The 17,348-nt window shown below is 39.6% G+C and overlaps 1 protein-coding gene across 4 annotated transcripts in view; it reads left to right on the forward strand.

The window, feature by feature from the left end:
* The first annotated feature begins 917 nt into the window (after nucleotides 1-917).
* DIP2C (disco interacting protein 2 homolog C) overlaps nucleotides 918-17,348 on the forward strand; it is a 555,699-nt gene continuing 539,268 nt past the window's right edge. For 2 of the 4 annotated variants that reach the window (XM_037835690.1, XM_037835692.1), the window contains exon 1: nucleotides 918-1,588. In XM_037835690.1, coding sequence (XP_037691618.1) covers nucleotides 1,504-1,588 — 85 coding nt within the window. In that variant the 5' untranslated portion in view covers nucleotides 918-1,503. Of the gene's footprint in view, nucleotides 1,589-5,375; nucleotides 6,446-17,348 lie in introns of those variants that run through there. The other 2 variants (XM_037835689.1, XM_037835691.1) reach the window with 2 other exon arrangements.

The raw sequence follows: 17,348 nt of genomic DNA on the forward strand, positions 1-17,348 counted from the left end.
ACTAAGAAAATGGTGGATTTACCAGAAGTAAGCAGCTATTAAAAGGCAGGAGACTGAGATGACTTAGTTTTGGGGTTTGTGGAGTATGGAATGTCTGGAGGCCATCTGGGTGAGGCTTTCAGTGGACAGATGGAAATGTGAGACATCTTCCCAAAGAAGTCAGGACTAGAGAGACAGATTTGGGAATTACTCACGCAAAAGTGACAGTTTCTGCTTTGGGAGCTGATACCCCAGCAAGGGGAAAGACTAGATAGACAGCGGAAAAGAAGAGGACTTAGGGGGTAAAGAAAGAGGGCCTACTGAGAAAGACTTGGCAAGGGCTGGATACTTAGGATAGCACGTGACAGTCATAGACTTTTGGGGCTGAAGTGGAATGTAGAAATTAGGTGACCAAATGTTTCCTCCCACACCATTTTCAGACGTTTTGGCCCAGGCCAAAGATCCGCTTAGCTCAAGGTCACACAGCTAGTCAGAGTGAGAAACTTCCAACCTAGTACTCTTTCCTCAAGACCATGCTTCCTTTTAATCTCCCCCTTTAAAATTATTAAAAAAAAAAAAAAACAGCTCTCGAAGATACAGAACAACACTTTTAAGTTTTAACATGCAACTGAAGGTAGCGATTCAGGAGGAATTTTTTACATTAAGTCTGGGGGAATAAGGAGGGTTGGGGGATGGGCAGGGATGCCACAGCCTGGATGGGGAGAGCTCCAGTTGTGCCCGAGTGTCCTCTGGCCGAGCGGTCGCGCTGTTCCCCGCCCCAGCCCGCGGGCGTCCCGGCCAGCCTCGGGAGGTGACCCCGGGCGGCCTCCAGCAGCGCGGCCCGCCGCGGGCTCACTCGCACCCCCTAGGGAGCGCGCGCGCCGCTGCACCCAGATGCGGACGCACGCCCAAATCACACCGCACACTCGGCCGCTCGCTTCACACCGGGGCGCGCGCACAAGCGCAGGCACACACGCACACTCGCGCCCACACACTCCGTCACGTGAGCGTGACAGCGGCGCTCTCTCCGTGGCAGGGGCGGCAGCCGGAGCAGCAGCAGCGGTCACCGCCGCCGCCGCCGCCGCGGCCGCCGCAGCGCCAGGAGCCGGCGAGCCCCACCGAGCAGGCGGCGGCCGCGCGAGCCTCCGAGCCGGCCGGGCGCGCGTGGGGGCAGGGCCGGGCGCGGCTGTGGGCCGAGGCCCGGAGGCCGCCCGCGTCTGGAGGCACGCAGAGACGGCGAGCGAGGCCGCCATGGCGGGGCTGCACTGAAGGAAGCGCCGAGGGAGGAGGGGAGGGGGACAGAAGAAGAAAAAATCCCTGCATTTCCTCCTCCTGCTCCTCCTGCTCCTCCACACCATCCCTGCCTCCGCGACTCCTCGCCCTGCTGCTCTCGTGCTGTCCTTCTCCTGCTCTATGCATTTGTGAAACGGCGCAAGGACTGACTGCATTAAAAAAAAATTCTCTAGCAAACAAAGAGAAAGAGGGAGCGAGCGAGGGTGGGGGGTGGAAAGCTGCTAGGCGAGCATGGCGGACCGCAGCCTGGAAGGCATGTCTTTGCCTCTGGAAGTGAGAGCCCGGTTGGCCGAGCTGGAGCTGGAACTATCCGAAGGTAACCACGCGCCCCCCCGTCTCCCCCTTTCCTACTTCTCCCCGTTTTTCCTGGAAAAATGACACCGGTCCCCGCGCCGCCCCATCCCCCGCGCGCTCGGGGCGACCTGAGCCCGTGCAGCGCGCGGGGACCGGCGGCGGCTGGAAAGTGACATTTTCCCGGGGAGGGGGTAGGGCCGGGGTTCCTGCCAGGGGCAGTTTGCGCTCAGGGCAGCGTCGCGGGGGTCTGGGCCGCCGGCTGGATTTCTGCTCCCGCAGTTGTGGGCTGCGCGGGGCCGCCGTGCGCGGCTTGGGGAGCTGTCAGAGCCGGAGCGGGGAGTCGAGATTCCTGGGTACGCGTTTCCTCCGCTCCATCGCTCGTTGCCAACGTTTAGTCCTCGGGATAGTGGGCTTTTGGGGGGGCCTGCGTGGGGAGGAGATGAGGTGCCTTTTCAGTTTGGGATGGCGTGTGGCGCCTCCGCTGTCCCCCCTCCACACAACACCTTTTCATGGTCTGTTTTTTTGTTGTTCTGCAATTCCCACTTCTGCTCTCTGCTGCTGCTGCTGCTGCTGCTGCTGCCTCGGTGCTGGCGCGGAGCGGGGGAGCGGCTTCGCCAGCAGCCAGGCTCCTTCGGCGCTGCAGGCTTTATTATGGAGGATGGAAAAACCTTTAGGGCTGGGCTCGCAGGCACCTCTGCCCGGCCAAGGAAATCATATTTTAGGGAAATGTGTACTACGCCCTGATGGGAAAACCGTCTGGTGTCCTAAATGCAAAAGTCTGTGCATCGTACAGCCTAGGTTAAATTGTTTTGAATATTTTCCGAATCAAGGGAAGGGCTGGACAATGCCAACGTGCCTTTTTAAAATGTAAAACTTGTGATTCGACTTTAGAATTTGATCTCTTCTGATGTCTCGGGGCTTCCTGGTTTTCAAACAGTTCTGCTACAATTGTTTGTGTGCGTTGTAGTACAAAGGAGAGGGTAAAATCATAAAACCTCTTCCCCCAGGCCAGGTTTTATGCGTGGCTCTCATCGTATTTTGTTTAGGATTTGTGGTTGATTTGCTAAAACAGTTTCATAGAGTGTTACATACGGTTCTTTATTTGCTCTTAATGGATCATGTGCACAACTGTCTTAAGTTTTAGATCGGGTTTTGCTTTGTCTTTAAAAAATATTAAAGGTCCAAAATTAAATGTTTAATAGATACTTAGAATTCTCCCGGCTCACCCTGGAAAGCCCATTATGGTGGTGCCGTGGGGAGGGGTTGGGAGCAGGCAGGCTTGTCTCGAATTTGTATTTGGAGTAGTTGAGTGTGGTGAACTTTTTTTTTTGTAACGGTTTTGTGAGGGCCGGCAGCCAGAAAGTAAACTCATTCGTGCCAATTTTCATCAGCAGGGAGGAGCTGATGTTGACTTTGTGTTTTCCTTTTAACACTTTCAGGATGAAGAAGGGAATAAATGTTAGAGTGTGTGTGTGTGTGTGTGTGTGTGTGTGTGTGTGTGTGTGTAGTGGTGGTGGTGTTTAACTGCCTTTTCAGATTTCCATGGACTAAAATTTTTCTATTTCAAGTTTGGGGTTTTGTAGTGAATCTTAAAGCAGTCCAGAAGAAGGAGAAAGAAGTCTTCTGGACCTGTGTCCTTAGTAGTTGCTATTCTAGTTGAAGATGAATAGGGCATTGCCAGTACCAGAGAAGACCTAAAGGAAAAAATAGTGTAGTGTTCAGCTGGGGACAATTTAAAATGTTAAACTGGTAGATAATGTGTATAATGTGGATAGATCATTTTAGGAAAAAAGAATCTATTAGAAAACCTTTGCCCCAGTTATTTGGTTTTGTCAACATACAGATAACATCGTCTTTCTCACTTTACTGGACACTCTTAGTCTTTTTTTCTCTTCTGCACGGCTAACTGTATTATTTACAGCCTACCGTCGTTTATGCATTACTTCAAAACCAGTACTTCTGTTATGTCTGCATTATACGAATTTTAGATGTAGATACCCCATCTGTGTTAGCAAAGTGTGACACGGATGAACTTAACATGATCGTGTCCTATCTGCAGGGTCCACATGCCCCTCTCAGTCTGAAAATGAGCTCAGATTTGCTTCTCAAAGTCTGGCATGGTGCTGGCTGGCATGGTGGTGGTTCTCTTCCCAGTCTGTTGAAAGTAGTTGCTTTATTGAACATGGACTTAGCTGACATTCACCTGGTATCTTGCACTTGCTCTTGGGGGAGTAATGTGTTCTTACTGCCATCTCCAGACGATTGCCCAGAGGATGGCAAAACCACTTGAGACTAAGGTATACTCATCCTAATTCCCTGTGAATATCTTGTGTTTTCAAAGATTTTTGAAAAGAGTTTAATGAGTCTCTTATTGAATGTCTGTGTAGAGAAAGGGGTGTGTGTGTGTTTGCATGCAGGAAACTTCATTGTTTTTCTTTCTATATAAACCTTGTTAAAACCTCATCTAAAAATTTAAGAATAAAAAAATCAAAGGGCTGACCCTTTGGTCTGTTCAGCCTCAGCCACTCCCTTTCCACCTACACACTTTCCTTCCATACTGCCCCCATCCATTAGCTGTGTCATCTTTGAATTTATTATGAAGTGTGACTCTGGATATTAAGTTTATGGAGTTGTTCTTTAAAGGTCATTGGAATTTTATTTCTTGTAACCACATAGAATGTTTTCCTGGCTTAAATTAGGTGAATCAACTTGTTTTCCTTGTTGCTTAATAGAAACCAAAGAATTGAAGGATCAAAAATCTCAGTGTTTCTTTACATTAAAAATTCCCCAAAGTATCCATTTTCAAAGTGAAAAGTTAAAACAGCTTTTAACAGTGAATTATTTAAATGGATTGCTTTCACATTTTTATCTTCAATCAGGATTCATGTGGAGAGAATTCTTTAAATTGGTTTTCATCATTGTATTAAAATATCGGAAAATATTGTAGAAACATATGTGGAATTTCCAGTGCCCAGTTTCTACAGAGAAGGATGGAAAAAAAGAATTCCATTTAAGCACATAAAATTGAAAAGAAAAACCAGTAGAATATACTCTCAAAGAATATGGGCTGCCAGCCTTTAATGAGTTGTGTGTGTTTTATCTAAATTTCTAGACACTGGTCCAGTTTTGTTTTCCACTGTCCACTGGGTGCAGTTATGTACACTAAGGCTGCTTTTATTTTATTGGGTCATTGTTTGATAAAGAGATGCAGATTAACTTCTTCATGGTAGAATTCAGATTTTTACTTTCCGCTTCTGTTTTGCTGTCTCCTGTTTTCTTGCCACTCACTGTTACTATGTTGTATTCTGTGCTTCCCTCTCCTTGGGGAAAGTGAGGGTCCGCTCACACAGAACAATGTCGTCAGCAAAATACAAGAGCTTTCTGTGGGGAGTTGTGGCTGGCAGGCTCTCCGATGGGTACTAAAAGCCTCAAATCCACATGTCTGGATAAATTTGTTGGTGTGGGGCCAGGGGTTGTTGGTCTGCTCAAGTACGTGGGACTGAATGTGAGATGGCATGAGGAAACCACACCAGCCAGCTGGCTTGGAGAATGCCAGGTGGAGTAGAGAAGTCTCCTTTCCCCATATTCCTTTCCTTAGGTTAATTCATTCCTTTTCTTATCTATTTTTGCCTTTTTAGAATTACGCATTTTTCTTTTTGACTTTAAAAGGTCCTAAAAATAACTTCATTAATATGGGAATAAACATTTGGCTTGAGGAAACACTTTAAGTGGAATCACTAAGCAAATGTAGAGAGGAAACAGAAAACTTTCCAATGAAGACAAACTCAACTCTTATTTAAAAAAAAAAAATCACCACAAAGTTAGTTGTTCATTGAACTTATTCAACAATCTAGAGATTGTTACTTGTTTCACTTGTTTCCTCCGCTGTGTACATACTTCAGACATTGAACTTAGAGCTGTGTGAACTTGTATACTTCAAACGCTGAACTTGGATCTATTTTCTACTCTTTCAAGAGTGGTTGAATTCTTATTTTCGTGGAATTTGAGAAAACTGCCTTGTGGTATAAGCTGTGAAAATTGTTTTTTGCAGAAAAGAAGTCTTAAAAAATACATGCTATGCTTTAACTCTTTGGACTTTTTAATTATTAGTATGTCACATGCTTGCTAACCTCCTGACTTCTTTCAGCTCATGCTCTGCTTTGCAAATTAATATACCAGATTGCTTCACATGTTAGTTAGGCTTGTAGTAAAGTCCAGCTTAACATTTTCTCAGTAACTGTGGGAACTGCTTGAGGAAGGAGGTGAAAGCTCACTTAAATGTCAGCTCTTCTGTGTTGGTCAAGGAATGAATAAATATTTTTTTGAGCAGTTCCCATGCAGTTTGCCTGTTATTCTCACATCAAGAGATGGTCCATTGGAAGGTTTATAGGGTTTGAGATGGGTATTTTCAGGGTTATTTGGCATAAGATAAACTTGGCTGTAGAACTCACGTTCTGGTCCTTCCCCCTCTCCCCAACCTTGGCTTTTCTTGAAGGTCCTGGCTGCCATACAGCGAGGAAGACACATCTCTACTAGAACTTAAGCCTTAGGGCCACTTCTGGAAGTCTGTAATAGGGAAACTAATTGTCTCTTAATGCCACCTATGAGTCTGATCCCCAAATTTTGTATACCTATTCGCTTCTTTGAAAGGGAGTGGTGTACTCTGGAAAACAAAATGTGTGGAAAAAAAATGGTTTCTTCCAGAGTCTGATTGATGATTTGTTGTAACTGGGAATGGAGGAAGGGAAGAGGTTAGTAGAATCAGGAAAATAATGACTGTGATGCCACATGAAGCTACTTTGCCAGGAGTCACACCTCAAATTTGTGATGGAAATTTGTTTACCATCTTATATCCATCTGAAAGCTGTCACAAGTAACTGTAAGTATTATGGTGAATGAAATGGAATACTTGGCATGATAAATTTAAAATATTTACAAAATGGCAGCATTGATATGTGTGGGATTTGAAATGTGTGGAATTGAGTTCTTCAGAGTTATGAAAATGGTTGAATTTGAATGTTCTTTTGATGAGTAATTATGGATGTCAAATTTAATCAGGAAGCTAGGAAAGTAAGCACATACACATGCACACATATTCTAAAGGCACAGATCTTGATTGTTCTCAACACTAGTAAGATACTTAGAATGGTATTGTCAAGATTAGATTGGAACTTTATGAGGTTAAAGCTAGACTGTCCCATTTTGTTTTATACTCGGCCCACTAGTTTTATTTTCTTGCTGTGGTTTTTAGGTACCAGTTGTTGGATAGTAATGGGTCACTTTTTGCCTTCCTCTTCCTAGTCTTTTTCAAATGGGTTGTCTCTTTTTTAAGAACTAATTTTTTTCTTTAAAGCAGTGACTTATGGGGTGAGTTGTAGCATTTTTCTGAATTGTAAAGAATTTGTATTGGATAGTCTTAGTTTTGATGTCATTTAATATTGACTGACTCATCAGTTGAAATCATAGTCATGTTATTAAGATCATTTCTAGTTCTTTCCATAGTTACTCAGGAACCTTAAAAAAAGTGAACTCTTGGTTGCTGTTATTTGACTTAGTTTTGTGTATCAATATTTACTTTGGAAATAGGAAGCATTTCATCTTGCATAATGTGGAACACCTTTTGGACAATGTGGTCTGTTTCTGACCACTTTTTATTGAGTTGGTGCTGTTCTCACTTTCCAGTTTCTCTTTCTATACACCTCGACTTTCAAGGTTGCCAACTTTAATTTTCCTTCTTTTATTCATTTATTTTTTTTTGCATACCATACAAAGGTTAGCTACTATTGTCACGGGTGCTCTGTTCTTCTCTGCTAAGGGTCGAAAACACATCATGCCTCAAAAGAAGTAATTGCATTCATTTGTTCATGATGATAATAACTAGGGCCCTTAAAGAGGAGACCCTAATTGGGAATTCTCACTGGTGTGGAGTAAAACTATAGGAGTCCGAATGCCAAAGCAATGAGTATGCATATTCTTACCATACACATACTGTACTTCTTTCTTTAGTACCCAATTGGGGCATTAATTTTAATAAGCCCTCGAGACAAATAAGGTAGTAAGATTTTGAGTTGTAAAATGGAAAAATTACAACAAATAATCTTTTTTTTGGAGGGGAGTTGCTATTTAGTTGTTTTGCTATTGGATATCTTGGATAGTAAAATGGGCTCTCTGCTGTGTGGATTATGAATTCAGATAGTTCTTTCCTGAAGTGTTTTGTACAATAGGTATAAAAAATAAGAAAAAAAAAAAAGGAAACAATTCAAGATAGTGAGGTATGGAAGGATTCTGTGATTGATAGTGGGTTGAATACATCTTTTCCTTCTGGGTTTTTGGTTTTAAATCACTTTTTGCTTGTTGGGTTGGAAAACTGTTTCTGTGTCCTAATTAAAAGTCTTGCTGGTCACTTTCCTTTGCTCTGTGGGCCCGACCAAACTGCGTTCCATTGGCATTAGAGAGAGGGATTCCTTACATATTAATCCATAGGCACAGTTTGTTTTTTTTTTTTAACTGAATAATCTGTTTAGTCAAATAACATTTAATCTCTCCATTTTATTTATTGGAGAAATAATATAAAATTAAAAATTATAAAATAAAAAAGTTGTATGTAAACATATCACATCTTCTGTTCCAGTGTTTATCTTTATGTATAATTTAAAAATAATTAGACTTGTACATACAGTTTTTTGTTATCTTAACCTCTTGTTATTTCACTGATATAATTTTTAACCTATCCATTGATGTGTCACAGTTTACTTGACTATTCCTTGTTGGTGCTTGGTTTAGGTTTTCTCCCCCCTTCTGTTGTCACATAAATTGAGGTTTTGGCTGGTAGTTTTAACATAATTTCAAATACAGCCTTTGTTGAAGGCCTCTCATCTAGACTTGTGATTATAGCATATCCAGATAGTATGTCCTGAATCTATCACTACCCCTACTCCTGAAATTATGTACATTTAGGTATATTAAATCACAGTGAAAATTTACTTGATTTTGATAATGTTATTACTCCCATTGGGTTAATTGGTGTTGCAAAATCTGGGCTGACCATCATCAATTAGAGACAGCTGTTAGCTTCTTCAGTTTAGGCTCTAAGTGTGTTGTTGAGGTGGTGGGAAGGAAATCTGAACCTTAGTCCTTTTGGGGCAAATGTCTGTCTGTGAAGTGCCCATGGCTAGAAATGGGGTCTTGTTAGTCCTGTGCTTTAGGCGCTCAGTCTAAATCGGTAAAGATGAGACCAGATGCCTTTCTTATATTATTTATCCATTTAACAAATATTTATTGACTATCTACCCAGTACTTACAAAGTGGAAGACCATCTACTCTTTGTTCTATAAGCAGAGACTTTGTTTCTTTATTGTAGTCTCAGCTGTTTATAGGTGATGGGAAGGTATTGGTAACTCAACCAAGAAAACACACTTGATAAACAAGGGCTACTTGAATTTCCTCAGCCTCAGGTTTTGAGTCTCTGTGAAGAAGTAGGTGTTAATGGGTCTGACTTCTTTTCTGGATGCTTAGCTTTATTCAGAGAGAAACTTTATTCCACAATCATAGGGTGACTGGTTCTACTCATGTTCCAGCCAAACATCTTACAAATGTGGCTTGCTATACTCCAAGAGTTTACAAAACACATGAAACTTTAGTGATTGAAAAGGTTCACATTTCCCGCTTTCCTTAGTACATTTAAATCTTCTGACACTGCAAGCTTTAAATCTTATGGAGTTTATTGATTTGTTTTTGGTTGCCCCTTTGCATTGACATAGAGCCGTATTTCTTGATTTGTCTCTCCCAGGAAGAACATGAGCCTCTATTAGGATCCTCTATTTTATTCCCCATTCTCCATTGTCACCAAACTGAAATTCACTTCCCTATAGAGACGAAAATGGCATGGATTTAATCTTCTCACAGTCTTTCAAAGGGAATATCAAGAGAGGTAAAATGATCTGTATGCCAATTTGCCTGAAATGAAAATGGAAATTGTGTAAACTACACCTTATTGGAAGATTCTGGGTCTTTCTTAACTAGTAAAATAATACAAAACAGAGATTGTTTATTATAATGCAAATAGAGCATGGTTATGCCATTATTATGCTTGTCTACATGCTGCCAAAATGTAGTTTGTAAATTTTCAAATAATGATGCCAGGTATATTTAAGAGCAGTTGCAAAGGCTTATATTGTCAGAGGAAGGTAACATATGAAATCTTTTAGTTTGCCAAATGCTTTAGAGAGGATAGGGTCACTTAAGAACTATTAATTGGTATGGCAGAGACTTTAAAGCAAAAAATTCAAATTTTTTAACTTCTGGATGACCTTCTTTGCTTCTTGAATCTTAGTGGGTCTTTTTCTAAATCCTCTTTCCAGGAATTTGTGTCAGGATCTAAAGATTCTCTGGGTTGAACATATTCGCCTGCCCATTTAGGAGTCTTCTTTGTGATTATAGCATACGTATCCAGATATGTCCTGAATCTGTCACTTACAGCATCATCTTGGGTGATTAGTTAGTCTCTCTGAGTCTCAGTTTCCTCACCTGTCAAAGTGAGGAAATAAATTAATAAAACCTACTTTCAGGGTTGTCATGAGGATCAAATGAAATAATATTACAGTGCCTGCTTTGTAAATATCCACTTCCTTCTCTTTTCCTCCAAGGAGCTGTTAGTTGTATATAGAGCTCTGTACTTCTATTCCTAGTTTTCCATTTTACCCAAATTTATTTAGGTGATTTGAGGTTACAGTGAGTATCAAGAACAGCCTTAAAGGAAAAAAGAAGTGGGAGAAAGGTAGTGTAGGATTAGATGTGGCTTATGGAAAAGTTTTTTATCCTTCTGCTTTGAGGGTATACTACTTAAACAGATAGTTCCTGAGAGCTTACCATATACTAGGATAATTTCAAAGCCTCAGTGCCTGAAATTTTTTTTTTCTTTTAAATATAGAACCCCTTCCTTCTGCCTGGCTCTCTCTTGAGTTGTTGCCCACTTTCAGCCTCTTTTTCAGCAGGTAAGTTGGGGAAGGGCAGCCCATCTTGGGTCTAGTCTGGGTATATCTGAGGATAGCATTTGGACCTTCATTTAGATTCACACCTAAACCCTCCTGGAGGGCTTACCTGAATGCCGTGCTAGAGCTTTCGCCTCCTTTCTCTGTAATCTTGTCCATTGGCTAAATGGTGAAGCATAGCTCTGCACCCTGACGATAGTTCAGGAACCTCCTTCCAGCTGGAGGTGTCCCCTGGCCCCAGCCAGCGTCCTGTCATCAGTAATTGTATGTAGTGAGAAGCTGAACCTGATACCCCTTCTGCACTGAGAACTGGCTCCCGTCTCTGGGGATGTGTGAACATCGATTGTCAGTTGACAGGCTGTCATGGCTGGAGAATGCACACAGGAGCCCCAGGGGCATTTCTGAGGGGCAAGCCAGGGCTAGCTCCCGAGATTCGGAGCCTGGTTTTATTCTGACGCAGCCGCTGCCGGTCAGTGGTTGCGGGCATGGGCTGGCTGTGGGTCTGAGCCCTTTGTCCCCACTTGCTGGACAATTGTGTCAGGTTACGGGGCTGTGTATTTTATGATCACCTTGGCAGTCACACGCTTTGAACTCTATTTTGGTTTGTGTGAACATATGTTTTCCTTACCTATTCTCATAAGCCTCTTCTTTTTTAAAATATAATTAAAAAAAAAAAAAACAGAGACAGAGCTTGTAAATCTCCCCTTCCTCCCCATTTGTGAACTTAATGGTATATGTGTAATAACTGCCTATTTTTAAAGTAACTTAAAGTACCAAGGTGGAGCCGCCATTTTAGTGGTATTTCATGCTAGGTTCTCAAATGAGCATTGTCAGGCTTTGAAAACATCTTTTGCTTTATATTTACATTGCTTAAAAGCTGCTGAGATTTAGTAATATAAAGTAATCTTTACAGATTTTTTACAACAAGGGGGCAGTTCCACTAGAAATAAGTCATTAAAATACATCTATTTAAAACCAAGAAAATGGTGATATCAAACGTGCTGGGGTTGAAACTTCGGTATTAATGTCCCTATCTTGCCCATATGTTTCTGTTCCAGTATTGTGTCATATATGGAAATACTATAAACATAAAACTTAATATATATGTGTGTGTGTTCTTGTTGTTTTATATTGCTTTTAGGCTCAAGTGATCTTCATCTTATATGCAAATGTCTTGGTTTCCACCAGTGTTTCCACAACTTTGCATGTTGTTTTGGGCCAAATGAGAAATAGTGCTTGGGATACTTTTGCCATTGATATCAGAATCCAGACTTTAAGAATTTCTCATTTGGTAACTTGTATACAAATTAAAGTACAAAGGAGCTAGAATTCATTTTTATTTTTTTCCCCATAGATAGTGATGAATTATTATTTTGATTCCATGTTAGTAAAGGGATTTATATTATCTGTGGGTATTTTAGAATTTCTTCACCGTTATTAGGAAGAAAAAATGTCTAATGGATTTCCAGCCTCATCCAGCAATAGTTTGGATATTGTAAAAGTTTCCTTTTCATGTCTCATTTTCTATATTCTTTTCTAGTTACCTCTTTAAATCTGGCCTTGGAGATGGAGCAGGAAATAGCCTTGATGATTTGTTGGGTTTAGTGTTTGATACAGATAGGATTTTGGATGAAATCTGTCCTTTGTGGAAAGTGTGTAAGTAAAAAAAGGGCATTCTGAAAGTGCTGTACAGCAGTTCTACCTCCTGTGAATACAGAAAGAGAGCCTTAGGGAAGGAATATCAGCAGATGATCACCAGGGTGGGAGAGTTCCTTGAATGGGTAGCATTATTCAGCTGGTGTTGGAGGTTTTCTGGTTGTGAATATTCATCCAAGGAAAAGAAGCTCACAGGACTGATCTTATTGGGGATTATATCGGCAGTTTTGATACCGATGATTTGTTCTTGAGAGAGAATGTAGAATAGAGAGCAGTATTTAGAACACTGAGTTTCCTTGAAACTAAGATATAAATAAACGATATAATTGTCTGGTGCCTTGTGGGTTTTTTTTTTTTTTTTTTTGGCATCATTTATCAATTTATTGGTTTATTTTATTTGTTTTTATTGAGGAACGTGTAGGTTTTCAAAAAAACATGCATAAGATTTTTGCATATACCACCCGGTTATTAACATGCATATACCACCCTATTATTAGCACCTTGCATTAATTAGTGTGGTACATTTGTTACACTGATGAAAGAACATTTTTATAATTTTACTATTAACTATAGTCCATGGTTGACATTAGGGTTTACTGTTTGTGTTGTAAAGTCCTATGGATTTTTTTAAAAAAATTTTATTCTAGAAACATATATGTAGCCTAACATTTCCCTTTTAACCACATAGTCAAATAAAAAATTCCTTGCTGTTAATTGATTTATTTTTTATTATGAAATATCTCAAGCTCGCAGAGAAGTATTTACAAGAACAAGAACATCTGTTTACCCACCATTTAGCTTTGTCACATCTTATTTTGTCATATTAACTTTAGATCTCTCTCTCTTTTTGTTTAAAAAACAAAACACTACAGCAGTTATTTAAGGACTCTGATTGGAAGTTTCTTTTACTCTGTAATGGGTCTAATCATACCTGTATCACACAGTTGTGGGAATTAAACGGCAGGACATATCTGAAGTGCCTGCCATATGGTAAGTACTTAAAAAACATTAGTTTTTTCCCATTTTTATGTAGAGAACCATGAATAAAGTATTTTAGTGGTCTATTTTTTTTTAAGTGTACATGAATTTTAAAAAAAGATAAGAATGTAATTTTGCTGACTATAGGTAGCTCCTGACCTTGATTTTCTTATCATAGAGAAAAAGATGATTTTTCTCAGCCATCAATGTAGAAAAACAAACCAAAAATTTAATATTTCATGGAATAAAGTTTTGAAATGATAACTTTTTCTTTTTTTAATGCTATTTTATTGAAATATATTCATACACCATGCAGTCCATCCAAAGTATATAATCAGTGGCTCACAATATCATCACATAGTTGTCACCAGCCTTGTAGTTTTCAGGTTGATCTTTTTTAGTCCTTCTAAAACATTTTCTAAGGAGATGACATTATCCTCTTTTTTACATATGAGAAGACTGGATTTCAGATCATTAGGTAACTCCTTACTAGCACTAGTATCTTGGTTTTCTGAAACATTTTCAAGTGAAGCAGTGAAGTCATAGACCACATGACTTTCAGGAGGCTTACTTATATTTAAAACCAAAATTGGGGATTTATCCTTTCACCTTTAAGGTCAACACTGGAAGCCCTGGCCAGAGCAGTCCCATGTATTCCAGGAGCGGTGACAGCCCCCTTCCCTAGAAATTCTCTTCTCGGCTTAAAGAGCAAGTAAATGAGAACTTTTCAGATTTCCAGTCTGCTTGATTGTGATGATGTTGAGATTTATGCTGCAGATTTTCTTAGCTGGCATCCTCTAAAAATTTCCACTTAAAATGTAATCTCTGAATGATCAATCAGTGGCTTTGGAGTCATATGTATAAACATATAATTTGTGACAAGAATTACATAAAGTTGGGGGGACAGTGGGGTATAGAAACAGGTTGTGTATACTATTGAAGTTAAGTTGGTATCAAAACAAATGATATTTCTATAGATTTAGGATGTCTAAACCCCATGGTAACTACAAAGAAAATATTAAAGAATATGCAAGCTCATAGAGACAAAAATTTGAGGGCAGGTTGCCAGGGGCTGGAGGCAAGAAGAGTGGGAAGTTAATGCATAATGGGTGTAGGGTTTCTGTTTGGGGAGATGGGAAAGTTTTAGTAATGGAAGGTAGTAAGGGTACCACAATCATGTGAATGTGATTAATCCTGTTGTAGGGTGTTCTTTGGAGAAGTTGGAGATGGGAAAGTGGATGTTATGTATGTTTCCATAATTAAAATCAAAAGAAAGAGCAACTAAAGAGACAATAACAATCAAATGCAGTACATGATCTTGGATGAGATCTAGCAAGGGAGGAAAAAAGGCTCAAAGGAACATTATTGGGACATATGAGAAAATTGGAGTATGGACGGTAAACTTTATGTCAGTGTTAAATTTCTTGAAGTTGATACCTGCACTTGAGGTAGTTACATAAGTGAATATATTTGCTTGTAGGAATGTACATGGCAGTATTAAGTGTTCAAGGAGCATGATGTATACAACCTATACTCAAGTGTTCAGAAGATGGATTAATAGATAGATGGATAGATGGATTGCTATGCCAAATATGACAAAACATTAAAATTGGTGGCTCTGGGTATCTTGGGGTCGGGGTGGGGGGATGTTAGAGTTCTCTGTATGGGGTTTGTATTATTTTTGTAACTGTACTGTAAGTTTAAAAGTATTCCAAAACAAAAAGTTACAAAAAATCTAATCTCAGAACTAAGGGGTGGATATATGAGTGTTCACTGTACAATTCTCTAAAATTTTTTTGAATGCATGAAAATTTTGCGTGTTTGTTATGGAAGACAAGCATAAAAAAATGCAATCCCTTAGAGCTAACTTTGGTCTTTAGAATCCTTTAGAATCAGGGGGCTGGATATGGTATGGTTTTGAGGCAACCAATTTTTAGTTCTTTTTTTATGTATAGTGTGCTTTTATTCCAAAGTAAGTACTTGTTCTACTTAATTGTGAACTCCTTCAGTTCTTCCAGGGATTAGTGCTACATTTAATAAATGTGAACCATGTCATCTCTGACCCCCCAGAAAACTGAAGTTTTAGTAAATTGGGATGCCTAGTGCATAACTTGGACTTTTAAATCAGATGTTCCAAATAGGCATCCTTTTGGTATGAACAAAATATATTATCTCTGTCCATAGTGGAGGAAACTTACATATATTTCTAATATATTCCTCCAATACACTAAAAACTACAAAGGAATATCTATATAATGCATAACAGTAACCTCCAGAATGACTTCTTGACTCTATTTGAAATGCATGGCATTTTTTTAATGTAATCTTATTGAGATATATTCACATGCCACATAGTCATCCAAAGTATACCATCAGTGGCTCATAGTATCACTGTAGATTTGTGCATTTATGACCACAATCAATTTTTGAACATTTTCATTATTCCAAAAAAAAACAAATAAATACGTAAATAAGAATAAAAATAAAAAGAACACCCAAAACATCCCATACCCCTTATCTTCCCCATATTATTTACTTGTTCATTGGCTTTGTTTTCTTACTCATCTGTCCATACACTGGATAAAGGGAGTGTCAGTCTCAAGGTTTTTGCACTTACACAGTCACACCTTAAGAGCTATATAGTTACACAGTCATCTTCAAGAATCAAGGCTACTGGATTACAGGTCATCCGTTTCAGGTATTTCCTCCAATACAGTAAAAACTACAAAGGGATATCTATATAATGCATAAGAATAACCTCCAGAATGACTTCTTGATTCTATTTGAAATCTCTCAGCCACTGAGACTTTATTTTGTTTCATTTCTCTTCCCCCTTTTGGTCAAGAAGACTTTCTCAATCCTGTGATGCCAGGGCCAGGCACATCCCCGGGAGTCATGTCCCACGTTGCCAGGGAGCTTTACACCCCTGGGAATCGTGTCCCACATAGGTGGGAGGGCAGTGAGTTTACTGCAGAGTTGGCTTAGAGACAGGCCACATCTGAGCACCAAAAGAGGTTCTCTGGTGTGACTCTTAGGCATAATTATGAGTAGGCTTAGTTTCTCATTTGCAGGTATATGTTCCATAAGGGTAGGCTCCAAGATTGAGGGTTTAGCCTGTAAAATTGGTAGTCCCCAGTGTTTGCGAGAATATCGGGAATTCCCCAGGTAGGGAGGTTTAATATTTCTACATTTTTCCCCAGTCCTTCAAGAGAGCTTTTCAAATACTTTTTTTATTCTCTGCCCAAACTACCCTGGGATGTATCAGGGCATCATACTAACCTGTACAAACCAACAAGATCTCACTCCCTATTCAAGGTTCCTTGTAATTATGGTGTTCGAATAAACTGACCATAAGTTAAATCAGATAGTGCTAAGCGCTGTATTTTGTGTCTTACATGTATCACCTCATTTAACACTTATAACCCAGGTATTATATTTTGTTTTACAAATAAGGGAACATGTTCAGAGAGCTGAAGTAAGTTGCCCTGAGTCATAGAACTGAGATTTAGGTCTAAGTTGTTTGATTGCTTTGCCCCAGCTTTTTCCCTGAAGCTGCACTGCTTCCTCATTTTCACAGTGGAACCCTGTGTTTTCCTTCTTGAGGCCCAAGCTCAAGTAATAAATCAAGCAAATCAAAAGTAGGAAATAGATTTTTTTAATACTAAGTTTCGTTGTGTATGTGGTTATTTTTCTTTTTACATGTTTACTTTCATATATCCTAAATGATATATTTTTTCCACCTGATGTAACAATTAACTTAATTACCAGCCATTACTGGTACAACATTCTATAAAGATATTTTGGAACTTGTAGTTTCAGAAAAATCCTTTATTTTCATAGCTATAATCTGCCTGATAAAATTGTCAGGATTGTGGCCTTTTGTTAAGTTATCTTTTTTATTTTTAGATCTTGGAGAGTAAGCTATATAGTGATTACTCATAATAGTAAAAAGAATATAATGATTACAACATCTTGTTTAAACAAATTGTATGTTCTTGTTTTCCTTTATTTAAATAAAAAAAAATCTTAATCCAGGAAAAGGTTGACCATAATGATCAAGTTTAAAATGGATAAGATTTTTGTGTGACATGGTCATCCTGAAATGTTGTCTCAAAAAATATTCAAGAACGTTTGTCTTTATTCTCATTTGTTTACACC

The sequence above is a fragment of the Choloepus didactylus genome, chromosome 5 (assembly GCF_015220235.1).
Source record: "Choloepus didactylus isolate mChoDid1 chromosome 5, mChoDid1.pri, whole genome shotgun sequence".
In the NCBI taxonomy this organism is placed as follows: domain Eukaryota; kingdom Metazoa; phylum Chordata; class Mammalia; order Pilosa; family Megalonychidae; genus Choloepus; species Choloepus didactylus.